Source organism: Coffea arabica, chromosome 1e, assembly GCF_036785885.1.
Source record: "Coffea arabica cultivar ET-39 chromosome 1e, Coffea Arabica ET-39 HiFi, whole genome shotgun sequence".
Taxonomy (NCBI): Eukaryota; Viridiplantae; Streptophyta; class Magnoliopsida; order Gentianales; family Rubiaceae; genus Coffea; species Coffea arabica.
Genome location: NC_092311.1, coordinates 26535576 through 26549434, shown reverse-complemented (window position 1 = coordinate 26549434; position 13859 = coordinate 26535576). Strand labels below are relative to the sequence as shown.

The window sequence follows — 13859 nt, the reverse complement described above, 5'->3', positions numbered from 1 at the left end:
CCTCGATTGGTTGGTCACTCAAACCTTCTATAATGGACTCAACTACCCAACTAAAATTAACATAGATGCTGCTGCAAATGGAGTTTTAATGAAAAAATCAATCGAAGATGCTCAAATTTTGATAGAGGAAATGGCCTCTAACAACTATTAATGTGCAAATGAAAGAGATAACTCAAGAACAGCGGCTAACATGTATGAAATTGACACTCAACTTTTTAAGTGCTAAATTGAAAAATATATTTAATTTCTCGAATGGATAACATTGAGAGGTTGTTAAGTAAATAAGGGAAAAATGGTTCAAATTCTCATGTAGGTGTTGCTTATTATTCAACAAGTAGTGGTCATTATGATAGTATTACTTGTTTTCACATGAAGCAAGTTCATAATGTTAATAACTATAATTGGCCACCTCAAATAATTCTTTTTCAAACACTTCTAACCTCGGTTGGAAGAATCATCCCAATTTAGGGTAGAGAGACTAATCAAATTCTCAAAAACCTATTAATCCACTAAATTTTCAAACAAGGTCACTTGAGTCATGTTTTTCAACTTTAGAGATCAATTTTGAAAATTATGTTCATGAAACAAAAGAAAAATTTGATGATGTTAAAATGAACATGAACAATAGGATGATCATGATTAGGGATATGCAAAACCAATTAAGCAATATTGGTAATTCCATTAATTTGAGGCCACTAGGCAAATTTTCAAGTAAAATCGAAGTAAATTCTAGAGAACATGTGAATGCAATCACTCTTCGGAGTGGTAAATAATTAAAGGATAATCACCTTGGTAAAAATAGAAAAAATAACGAAAATGGGGATAAAAACGAACAAGAAGGTAAAAAGGATCATGTTCCAAATGAATTTGACATGCCTTTTTCTCATATTTCTAATAAGAATGCTACTAACTCTATTTGTTAAGCAAAGCATTAAGGAGAAAGAATTTGAGAAATTTACTCAAATATTTATGCAAATTAGAATTAATATTCCTTTTGTTGATGCTATCTTACAAATTCCCTCTTATGCGAAATTCTTAAAGGATATTATATCAAGAAAGAGGAAAATTGAAGATCATGAGACAATAATATTAATGGAGGGTTGCTCGTCATGCATTCAAAACAAGTTTCCAATGAAGTTTAAAGATCCGGGAAGTTTCACTAAACCTTGTACCATTGGACATTTGAATTTCACTAATACTTTATGTGATTTAGGTGCAAGTGTATCGTTGATGCCACTTTCAATTGCAAGGAAGCTTGATTTGAGAGAAATGAAGGATAAAAATGTTACTCTTCAATTAGCGGATAGGTCAATAATGCATCTGATTGGTGTAATTGAAAATGTCATCATTAAGGTGAAATCATTTTTTATACCGGTAGAATTTATTGTACTTGATATGAAAGAAGACATGTATTTACCTATTATTTTAGGTAGACCTATCTTAACCACAGCTACAACTTTAATTGATATTCAAGAAGGTAAGTTAACCTTTAGACTTAATGGTGAAGAGTTAACATTCGATTTTAATGCGAGTAAGGATCTTGATTTATGGCATGGAAAAGCTTTTAAACCTAAGGAGGTTAATGTTGTACAAGAATTGTTTAAAGAAGGTTATTATATTGAAACTCTTGATTCTCAAACTTATAACACGCTAATATGAAGAATAAAGGAAAAAAAATCTTTAATCCTAAAGTTCAAGTAGATAAATGCAAGAAATCAAATAGACTTTGGAATTATTTCAAATGTTTTTCAAGAAATTCTCATATAAATTGTGATCATGCTAACTCTTCTTTGTTTAATGATGAGGATGATTTGGAGATAGGGTAAATTCAAAATAGGTGAATAGAAAGAGAAGTTTTAACCATTGGAAAGGAACTCGTTCCTTTTCCCCTCCAAAGTGAAGTTCAAGAGAAACACTTTTGAATCGAATCAACGACTATAAACAAAAACGCTAATTAGGAGGCAACCCAATATTTTAAGTCATTTTTTTTGTTTTAGTGTGTTTTCATATTTATTAGTGTATTAAGTTGTGTTTGTTATGTTTATTTTGTAGGTTTCAAAAATTAAGACAAAAGTCACTTTTTGAAGGTTGGTGAGGAACAAGAAATATGAAGAGCTCAACCCCTCATTTGCATTTTAGATATTTTGATTTATTATGAAGGGTTAGATTGCATGTTTAGATCATTAGAAACTTGTTTGAGACATTACACTTCACGAAAAAATGATTGGAATCATGTTTTTACAGAAGTTAGAATTAGAGTGAATAGTGAAAAAGTGTAGAAAGCTACACTTTAGCAGAAATAATCAGAGATCCATGAGGCGATCCGCGAGGTTACCTCATAGATCCTGAGGGCTTCTTCCTAAAAGAAAATTTCATGTTTCAACTTTTGTTCCTTTTTTCTCTTTTCTTTTCTTAACCACACTCCAAATTTGTGGCTTTTGCATCATTTGAAAGTTAGCTGGCTAGTTTTCTATTTTTGCATTATAGATCTCTATTATTAATGGTTATTATATGAAACTTTTGCACTGTTTGACTTTCATTTATATTGGGAATAGTTGCAATTCAAGAAAGATCAAATCATAGAAGGTTGCACGTGACAGCCCCACCTCACCCTAAGGCGAACCAAAGGGTTCGGCGGACCGCCTGCCCAACTCTCGCCAGGACTCAGTCGTTCACTATAATCCTCAAATAAATTACAAATTAAACTCCAATATCACATGAAATGTTCCACAAATTCACATATCATAAGTGAAGCGGAAACTAATTCTAAGCGTGGAACGTACACATACATCCACTTCAATTCCAAACAGTCACACTGGCCCAACTATTACACAAATGAGTCCAAATCTAAACTATACAAGATATAAGCCATCCAGTCACACGAATAACGTGATACAAGCGCTTCCTTCGCCTCGAGCCCTGTGGAGGGGAAATAAAACGTTTTGGGGTGAGCTAGAAGCTCAACGAGTAACCAGTAAAAGCAGTCATCAAATCAGTTTCTCAATAGTTCATTTCAATGATGTCATGAATCAGTAATCCAATGTACGTTTATTGCTCTCGTGAGCCAGTGAAATCATTGTACTTAAACATCCAACGCTCAAATTGATTCAGTAACAGTGAAACAGTGATAGGGAGCCACTTGCTCCAAGTAAACAGTGGTGGAGACGTTGGTGTTCGGCACAAGACTTCCCAAGAACTCATTGGAGCCAAATCATGTTATGAATTCACATGCAAGCACACATGATATGCAATCGAGTAAATAATGCAAGAAACAGTTCATAAGGAGCTTTGGAAATAGTTTGGGTCACTCACCAACCACGGCTCTTAATCCTCATCCATCATAGACAGTTTTCCTCGATCAAGTCCAAGCTCTTCATTCTACCAAGAATTAACCCAAACTCACAGCGATTAAACGTTCTCAAAGATTGGACAGCACTTCCCCTTAAATTCCTTATTTTCCATCCTACAAGACATTACAAATCACATCTCAACTCAATCACAATAAAGCCCCAAATTCATACACAAAATCATCTCATTTCAATAGCCGTTCAATAGGCTCAAAGTCATACAAGTACGAAATCAAACTAGGAAAATGTCCGGAAATGAAGTTTAAATTATAAAACAAAAGACAGATTTGCCGTCGCTTAGCGTAACGGGCACAACCAAAGCTATGCTTATCGGATTGGGGTAAAATTTATACCTTTTCGAAGCTAAGACAAAGGCCTACAACTTTGATGAAGACAACTCAGTCCAGTTCATAGTGTATCTAAGTCAAAAGTCCGGATTACAGAACCAAAATCTCACATTCGGGCTAGTTAACCGTATTATGTATAAATGATAATAACTCAGGCTACCGAAGTCCGATTGAGGTGATTCCAGGGGAGTTGGAAAGCTAAGATATAGAACTACAACTTTCATGTTTTGACTAAATGCTAGTTCAGTACGTATAAAGGTGGAAAAAAGCGACCAACTTGGTGCACTGTCAAAACTGTCCACTGACTTTACTCCTATGGCAGTCAGGGTATTTCGGTCTTTTCACAGGCTACGTTACTCCGATTGAGCTGAAATTTTACAGGCAACTATAAAACATCATTCCCTAAAACTTTCATGTTTTTATCTAAGGCTAATTCAGTCTCTAATATACTCAAACAGAAACGGGCAGAACTGAACCATAAGAAATCTCAATTCTGGAATTTTCTCAAACCACCATAGAAATCACCAAATCCTCCACACAAACCCACAAAAGTGATATATAAACCATCATTAACCTTTATTAGCATCTTACAACATCAAAATCAACATTTCTACTCAATTGCTATAAGCTTTTACAAGAGTTCAAGGCTGCTTTACCTTCCAAAGATGGGTTCACAAGGTTGCACTTCAAGAACCAAGTTCCTTAGCTTTCTTTTGCTCTAACTCCCAAGCTTGTTGGATGGGTTGCACAAAACCAGAATTTTTCTCTTGTTCTTTCTCTTATGTCTCTCGGTTTTTCCTTTCTTCATTTCTTCCACAAGCTGGCCGAAACTTTGCTTGTTTCTTTTGGCTTTTGTCTTGCTAAGAAGATTAATACTAAGTCCCTTGGTCAAAGTCCACTACCTTTTTGATTAGCCAATCAAAATTAAGCTTAGGAATATCATGGAACCTTTAGGAAGTCTAGCAACTTGTAATTAACCAAAAGTCACACTATAGCCCAATTAAATTCACAATCCTACCAATTTACTCCACAATTTACATACTTGATATATTCCAAAAACCTAATTACACCTCAATTACTCCACTAATCACCCAATCACTATAATTACCTATAATAAAATATGTATTGTCATACATAAACTCAATTACATAATAACCTTTTAGTCACAAGTAAAACTAGGGTTTTGATTTAAATTTAAAGTGTCCAATTAAAAAAACAATGTGTTAAAACAAGACAAAAGAAAGAAATCGATATTTTAAAAGAACGAGGGAAAAACATTGTTCTAAAATTCGGGGTATCACATTGCAAGCAAGAGGTCAATTCACTATAGAGGGAGTATTTCTTTTACTCTTGTTCTTCTTTTTCACATATTGAGGATAATGTACATGTTAAGTGTACAGGTGAGGCTTATTACTTTCTTAATTGTGGTGCATTGAGACAAAAATGGTAAAAAAAAAAATTCAAATTTTATCAATTTTCAAAGAAGTTCCATGACCATTAGTAGTCAAATTCTCTCTTTGAAGTACAATTGATGTATCTTAAGCATCTCATTTCTTATTTAACTTGGAAATAGCTATTATATGACTAGAAATTTTGCTATGCAGAAAGTATATTTTGTAAAGTGGATGTAATTATGCCTTGAATTTTGCATGTTTAATAAATTTCCTATCTTAATTGAATTTCACAAATTAAGTGATGAATATGGTCAATATTTGCATTACTTTTTCTATGATCATTCTATATGAGGGAAGTTGCAAAAAAGAAAAAAAAGAAGAAGAAGAATAAGAAAAGAAAAAGAGAAAAAGAAAGAAAGAAAGAAATAAATAAATATTTACTCCAATGATTCTTAAATCTTAGTAATCGAGAGTTTTCATCTATAAAAGTCAACTTTTGCGTAAAACAGCTATTGAATTATGAGTATGCAAAGCTATTCTAGTTAGTGATAAAATTGAGCAACCAGAGGTCTTCATCTACCAATGTTGATTTTCATGTCAAAACACATCTTCACTACTTGAGGAAACTATTTGTTGTGTATTAAATAAATCCTCTTTTAAATAATAAAGATGATCATGGAATTTGTATGTCTTGATTTTGTGACGACCCCACTATACCCAGAGGCGTACCAAAGGGTTTAGCGGATCGCCTGCCCAACTCTCGCCAGTACTCACTCACTCGAAACTCGAGAAAAATAACTTACATTCATAGCAAATAAGTAACACAACAAGTTCAAACTTAATATATACATTAATGCTCAGATCCAGCTACAAGGCTTATACACGCCCAAATACACTAACGTGTTTACAATCCAAGTCCAATCAACTCTAGTAAGGTGCTAACGGGAGTACAATCGCAAAATTTCCAAAAACTAGACTATGCTAGCCTGTACTAGTCTCACGCCTCGCTCGTACCCCCTGCTAAGGAAAACAAATGGAATGAGGTAAGTTATATGCTTAGTGAATAATCGGGGGTAAAAATATAAAATCACATCCAAATAAACATGTAAACCAAGATATTTCACATCAATAGACAGAAATGTAACATCACAATAGTAGGATACGGGTGGCTTCAAAGCCAGTTCAATTCTCCGAGCTTGAACGCCTGTTGACACTCCGTCAACCAAAATACTCATGGTCCGTAGACTCCACTTACTTTCCCCGTTCACCTTATCAACCCCCACTGGCCAGTCAACAGCACACAACAGCTCGAGCAAAATAAATCACTTAGCTTTAAACAAAGCTTTAACAAAGAACGACATCCCAAGGTTAGCATGGAACTAACTTCGACCAAGCCCCGACTGACTCGAATAGTTCATCTATCCTTGGAACCGGGTTGGAACCAAGCCCTGAGATATCCAATCTCTTAATAGATGATATCTCTCAACAAAGTACTCACCCCAATAGCACACAGCACAAGGGGTTCAACTCAAGTCGTGTAATCACCCCAACAGCACACAGCAAAAGGGTGTTACTCAGCACAAAGCATGTATTCTCACATATTGAGTCAACAACAGAGAATGGGCTTAGGTCGAGTGAGATAAAGTACACCCTCGCTTAAGTATCCATTCAACATATACAAATCACATCGACGATTTATCATATAAACCAACCCAATAACTCACTCAAAATAGTTAGCACGCAAATCACGGCACTTTATACGGGTCCACCGACTCTGTCCGGTTCGTCACTGCCTGTGACAGAAGATTTTACTCAACCATCAGTCAAACAACCATCACAAATGGAAATAAGGACTAAAACGGTCAAAATGGCAAAAAGGGCCAACAATTGCATGTGCGCGTGCGCGGAAATGAAAATGGTATGAAAATAGGTTGCGCGGTTTTGACCATAACCAGAGCTGTGGTTATCGGATCAAGGTGTACTAGGTAGCGTCTCGAAGCTGAGACAAAGGGTTACAACTTTCATGAAGACAACTAAACCCAGTTTTTAGTGGATCTAGGTCAAATTTGCAAATTACAGAACCAGAATTCCAAAGGCTGGTTTATACCTCTTGTGAAAATTTGGGTGGCATGCCCCTTGTGTTTACGTATTTTCCAGCCATTTATGACTTCAATATTTTCCTCAAATCAGTCCCAAATTTACAAATATGCAATGGTAACACAATAGCCCTTCAACTAGGCTCAAAATAATCCAATTACAACACAGGTCTTAACACGGCAACCAGAAATCAAGTTTAAAGACGAATAGCCAAATGGCAGATTTGACGTTTCTTAGCGTATCGGTCACAACCGAAGCTACGCTTATCGGATTGGGGTACAACTTATACCATTTCGAAGCTAAGATGGAGAAATACAAGTCTCATGAAGACATCAACAGAAAATTCGTTCATTTCCAAGGTCAAATTTATCGATTATAGAACCAGAATTCCACCGTCAGGCTGGTTAACAGCACTGTGTTCAAATGACAATAACTCAGGCTACAAAAGTCTGATCGAGGCGTTTTCAGATGCGTTGGAAAATAAAACATAGCATTACAGCTTTCATGTTTTGGCTAAATGCTAATTCAATACGGATCAAGGTGAAAAACCCCGGCCAGATTGATGAAATGTCAAAACCGTCCACAGAACTCTACCTATGGCAGTCGAGGGTATTTTTGTCATTTCATGAGGTACAATGCTCGGATTAAGCTGAACTTTTGTAGGAGGATATAAACCATTATTTCCTACAACTTTCATGTTTGGAACTAAGTCTAATTCGGCCTTCATCATGCCCAAATGGAACTGGTCAGAACAGGGTAGCATGAAAACTCAAATCTGGAATCTAGTGACTTCAAAGTGTAAACTTCACATTTCTAGCTTAAACCACTACTATAACTTCCTGTACAAGATTATATACACCATATACCATCCAAAACAAGAAATATAATTGAACAATTCAAAACCCTAACTCACAATTTCATCACCACAATCATCAAAACCACTTAAATTAGGTATCACAAGGCAAGAATACAAGTTGCTCCATAACTTAAACAAGACCAAGGGAAAGGGAGAAGATGGACAGCCATAATACCTTAATAAAAGGCTTGTAAAAGATATCCTTCACCTCTCCTTGTAAAATTTTAGCTCCCCAAGCTTCCTAAATTCTCCAATTAGGAGTTAATCGGTTTAGTTTACTTGATTTCTCACTCAAACAAGCTAAGCTCAAGATGAAATGGAGTTTTCTTCTCTTGCTCTCTCTCTCCTTGAGGTTCGGCCAAGCTGATGGAATGGAGGAGAAAATGAAGCTTCAAGAAGGTTAATAAGATGGTAATTAGTTTGGGTCAAAGTTAGGTGGATGACCGCCAAGTGTCACCACAAGATTCAATCTCAATTTTTTTCTTTTTCCTCCCTTTTCTTGGTCAATATTTTCGGCCATCTTGAGCTGGATTAAGGGCTAATATTTTGCACTAATATCAATGATATTTGATGGTAAGAAAGTGGTGGTCAAGTGGTGTGTTCAATCGGTAACAAACGGCACCCGTCGGTTCAACCCGATCTTCCTTATTTCGCACGTACTAGGGTTTTTCACTTATAATTCACCAACTTATTATTATTACTTCTAATCATACACTTTTTCTTATCTAAAACTCACTCTTAATCACCAAATTTTGTACACACACCTCACCAATTGATCACACCACCAAAATACACCAAAGACACACCAAAAACCCTAATATGCACAAAAACCCTAACTAATACCCTTCATTTAGAAAAATCATAACTTGAGTTATAATTATCAAAAATTCTTACAACTTGGCCTGTTAAAACCTATATTTCAAATACTAATTATCTTTAGAAGACACCTCAAAGAGATTCAACTCATAAGTTGGTCCAAACTGAGCCATAAGCTATTACAACTTTCCTATGTTTACTTGTGCAGGGCAGAATTTTCAGTCAAATTTGCCAATTTTATAGAATTTATAGAGATTGAATCAAACTCTAAATTTTACACCGTAGGAAGTTCTATGAGTCTAGTTTCAAACGCAACAAACGGAACTAAATTCCGACTTTCCTATACGAAGCTATAGCCAATTTTCCAAAGCTGCGCAGAGCCTCCTGCGAAAATTTCTAGATTTTCTAACAACTTGAGATTATGAACCTTTTTTTAACAAAATTCACTTCCTTGGCTCAAATTCAACCATTAAAGCAACCAAGAATCAAAGATAAGTGAGTTCACATAAGGATTATAAAGACAAGTTGTGACGCCCCGAAAAAAAATGAGTTTGAGAACCCGGAAATTTTCTAATTTTCTAGGGTTTTATTTATTTAATGGCTTGTTTTCTGCGTTTTCTTTCGTAGGGAAATTTTCTAGATATTTTTAATGAGCAGATATAGTTTTTGGATGATTTTTCTAGTATCAAATAGGTTTTGAGAAATTAAGAGTGTATTCCGGATGTGGGACCCACTAGAGCGAAAAGTTCGGAAAAATTCGACCAATTAGGTTAAGTTCCGGATACTGGGTGAACGTTTTGGTATACTCGAGTATTACCTTGTAGGTTGGTGGAGGTTGGTGGAGCCTGGTGAATGAATGAATGAACGAATGAATGAATGAGGGTTTTATTTATATACAAATGCATTTTCAAATGATTGAAGGTATAAGGGAACGAAAGGAGAATGAATGAACGAATGAATGAACGAATGGTTCCTTGTGAGCACGTATCCTTTTAATGAATGTGTTTATCGTTTTCTTTTGTATTTGTATCTTGAATTATTGGTTTCATGTAATGAATGCAATGCACTTCTTGTTTGCCTACGTGTTCGGAACCTCACTGAGCTTATAGCTCATCCCGTTAGTTTTGTTTTCCTTAACAGGGGAAGGCGAGCAAGGACGAGAGCCGGTATAGACTAGCTGGGTCTAGCCCTTGGTTTTCTTTTGTAATGGTTCTCGCCCTAGTGCTTGGCACGGGCTGGTTGTATGGTGATTTGAGAACCTCTGTATATTTGACGGTTGTACTTCTTCTTGAGATATTATTGTATATACGTTTTGTTTTAAGTTTGATCGTGGTTAGATATTCTTATGGTGGCTTGAAGTGATCGACTGAGTCCCGGCGAGAGCTGGGCAGGCAGTCCGCCGAACCCTTTGGTTCACCTTAGGGGAAAGTGGGGCTGTCACACAAGTAATTTTTCAGGGTCTCACAGATTTGACCATATGAGTTGCTTAAAAGTGAAATTGAGTTGAGAGGAGGAAATGAGTTGAACAAATCTTAATTTTTGATATAATTATCTCTCTTTTATTTGGTATGATAAGTATTTGTGGTGGAATGAATGGTTGTATAATGGTGTTTTACCTTGTTATTAAGAAAATAAATTTGAAAGATACATGAGCACAAAGGGATATATTTGAACTGTTGTGATGGTTTGTAATTCTTAAACTGCTTGAGGACAAGTAATAGTTCAAGTGTGGCGAATTTTTTTTTTTTTTCGATCAATATAGGATGACAATATGGTGAAAATGTTTTTTTTTTATAAAAAAACTATTACTCTTTATTTGCTACAAAAGCGGAAGACTGGGATACAATGAGTGTGGGAGAAAACACACTACTACAGACGAATATGGTGAAACCGGAGATAAGGAGTTTGGAGTCTGTCCAAATGGAGGGCAGCACGGGCCCTAGGCAGCAGAGACACCTCAAAAGAGAAAACCGCATCTGATGGGAGATTCAACGAGGCCAACGCATCTGCCACCGAGTTTGCCTCACGAAAAATGTGGGCCACAGATGCTCCCAGGGCCGTTACCCGTTCTCTAATTTGCCGAAGAGAGTTACATAAGGGCCAACGTGAGGAATCGACAGACGAGACCAAGCTAACCAGCACTCTGGAATCCACCTCCGCCGCACAATTTCGAAGGTTCCTTTGGTGGCAAAGCTGCAAACCTTCCAACAACGCCAATGCCTCTACCGTAAGAACATCCTAGTCCCCAAACTTTTTGTAAAACGCGAATATTAGATCCCCCTCCGGCGATCGAAGAACCCCTCGACCAGAGGCACCGATGGGAGAGACACTGGCATCCGTATTCAGCTTATAACCGCCCCGTGGAGGCTTAACCCAAGTGACCACCGAGGTTGAGGCATCCACCTTGTCACCTGGACACTCTTTGCCCATACACAATTCGCATTGCCTTTAAAATATTGTGGCTACAAGAGGTGACTCACACTCATTTGGACAATAAAGTTGCAGACCTGAGAGATGATTTGGTTCGCCGACAGGGCTGAACCCTCATATCGAGCATGATTTCAATCCCTCCAAATAAACCACAGTGTCAAAAATGGAATAATAACCCGAATATGATTCCGCACTACAAAGCGATGTGAGAAGAACCACGAAGACAACTTAGCAGCGACCCCATTCGCCCGATCCAGGATTCCAAACAAATTATCAAAGAACTGCCACACCTCTGAAGCCACTGGCCCTAATACGAATAGGTGGTTACTCGTCTCCACTTCATTCCCACAGCAACAACACCGGGAAGTTAGCACCACTCCCTTGTGCTAGAGGTGACGATCCAGAGGCACCCATCTGTGTAACAAACGCCATGTGAAAAAGGAAACCTTGAGTGGAACCACTGAGCTCCAGATCAATGTGTAGACAGAGAATAGTGCCCTTTTACAACGCACATGGGCCCATGATGACGCTACCGAAAACTTGCCCATCGAAGAAACACCCCACACCATCATATCTTTGAGACCAGGGAAAATCCTGAGCTTTAGAATTTGTGCCACAATGTGGCCAGGAAGGAGCTGCCGAAGACGGTGCTTGTCCCAATCACTAGTTCTATAGAACTCTTCTACGAGCATATGGGGACGGGCCGAGCCTGGAACCAAAGCAGCCAGAGGGACATCCGTGCACCACCTATCATGCCAAAAATCGACGAGTCCCTCGCCTAGGGACCACCTAATATTCCCCTCAGCCAGATCCCGGATTTTCGCTAAGCGGTGCCATATGGCAGATGGACAGTCTACAGCCACCAGAGAAGGATGGTTGCTTTTGATATATTTACTATGCATATATGTCGCCCAAATTGTCTTGTTCTCCCTCAGGTACCACCATAATTTACACGAAAAAACGTCGACCACAACTTCAAATGAGCAGAATCCCAATCCTGCCTCCCCCACCGGGTAACATACCTTCTCCCAAGCAGTCCAGTGAATCCGTCTCGTCTCAATGGAGTTATCGCAGAGAAAGGCGTTGCAGATTTTACCCAACGATGCAACCACAGCTCCTGGCGGGGAAAGGACCTGTAACCAATAGATGGGGAGAGAGCACGGGACATGATGTTTAAGGAATATTTTACCGCCCATTGACAGCATCTTCGAGCTCCAATGAAATAAACTGTGCCGCATCTTAGACAATAGTCCATCAAACAAAGCACAAGTTGCCCTGCCTCTGAACAAAAGTACTCCCAAATAAGTAAAGGGTAATTTTTGTTCCCTGAACCCAAGAATTGACCGAACCAGACTGCAGTGAGCTTCCGTCATTTTTTATGACGGAGAAAAATAACTCTTGCCCACATTTACCTGCTACCCAGAGCAGGATTGATAGAGGTGCAAGAAATCTCTAATCGATGTCAAGGCATCAACTGAGCACCTGGAGAAGATAATCATGTCATCCGTAAAGGTGACATACAGGACGCTCGAGCCGGAAGACACATAAAATCGACTACTCGTATCTGTGCATAGTTGCTGTAACCCCTTCCCAAGAAACTCGGCCACGAACAAAACAATTCTGGGGATAGAGGATCGCCTTGTCTTACCCCTTGAGTAGACTTGAAGAATCCTGAAGGTTTCCCATTGATCAAGATCGAGAACCATGAATGGAGAACTTTTTAAACAGCAAATCAACCACCTGTTCATCGAACACAAACTGCCTAAGCATGAGCATCAAGAATGACTAATCCACCCTGTCATATGCCTTCTCCATATCCAATGTTAGAACCAAATTCGGGTCAGCCAGCCTCTTATCCAAATCAAGGATTAGTTCTTGCGCCAATAAGATGTTATCAGAGATCCTGCGCCCCATAACGAAACCAGTTTGCCAAGGCGAAATCAGATCCAAGAGAAGCCTATTCAACCGGTTATCTAAAATCTTAGAAATAATTTTTCAGCTAATATTGCACAGGCTAATCTTGCTAATCTGTGCAATGTTAGCTAAAACCGCCAAAGATCGCTGGTCACCGCATCTATCCTTAGGGGACGCCCCAAAGTCGACGAAAGTTTCTGCAATTGGTTTCTTTGGAAGAACGGGATGGGCAGACCTGAGAAGCTTACCCAAACCAGAGCTATGGAAATCTCTTGATCCGTCCTGAAGTCTATACTCGACTTCGAGATCGACATTAGCGAGTTGTGCACATACCAAACCCTACGCGAAAACAATCTGGTGTAGTCTTCTTCCACTAGAGGCTGAATCAACACGTCCTTCTCATTAATAAGGCCAACTGAGTAGTCCCCCTTTAGCCCCTGCTTCATAAAAAACTTTCTGATTGTCTCCATGGAGGGTCTGTTAGAGCTGAAGCGACCAACCAGGGCATTCTGAAAAGGTTCGGTTAGGCATTCAATCTCCTGTCAGGATAGACGAAAGGCAGGTTCACCTCTAAAGGTGGAGACAACACCCAACGAGAGCCCACTCTCTCCAGCCGAATGGCCAACTATAGCTGCAAAGGACGTCCCTGGTGGTGCAC

General features: G+C 38.3%; 1 protein-coding gene across 1 annotated transcript; it reads right to left on the bottom strand.

Annotated features, from left to right (window-relative positions):
• Positions 1 to 11673: 11673 nt before the first annotated feature.
• LOC113711435 (uncharacterized) lies at positions 11674 to 12660 on the bottom strand. Its single transcript, XM_027234602.2, has one exon. It carries the CDS (start codon positions 12658 to 12660, stop codon positions 11674 to 11676), a length of 987 nt encoding a protein of 328 aa, XP_027090403.2.
• Between the last annotated feature and the right edge of the window lie 1199 nt (positions 12661 to 13859).

Bases quoted from the DNA above. Each gene is read 5' to 3' on its own strand.
- LOC113711435 (XM_027234602.2), bottom strand. From the start codon at position 12,660: ATGACGGAAGCTCACTGCAGTCTGGTTCGGTCAATTCTTGGGTTCAGG.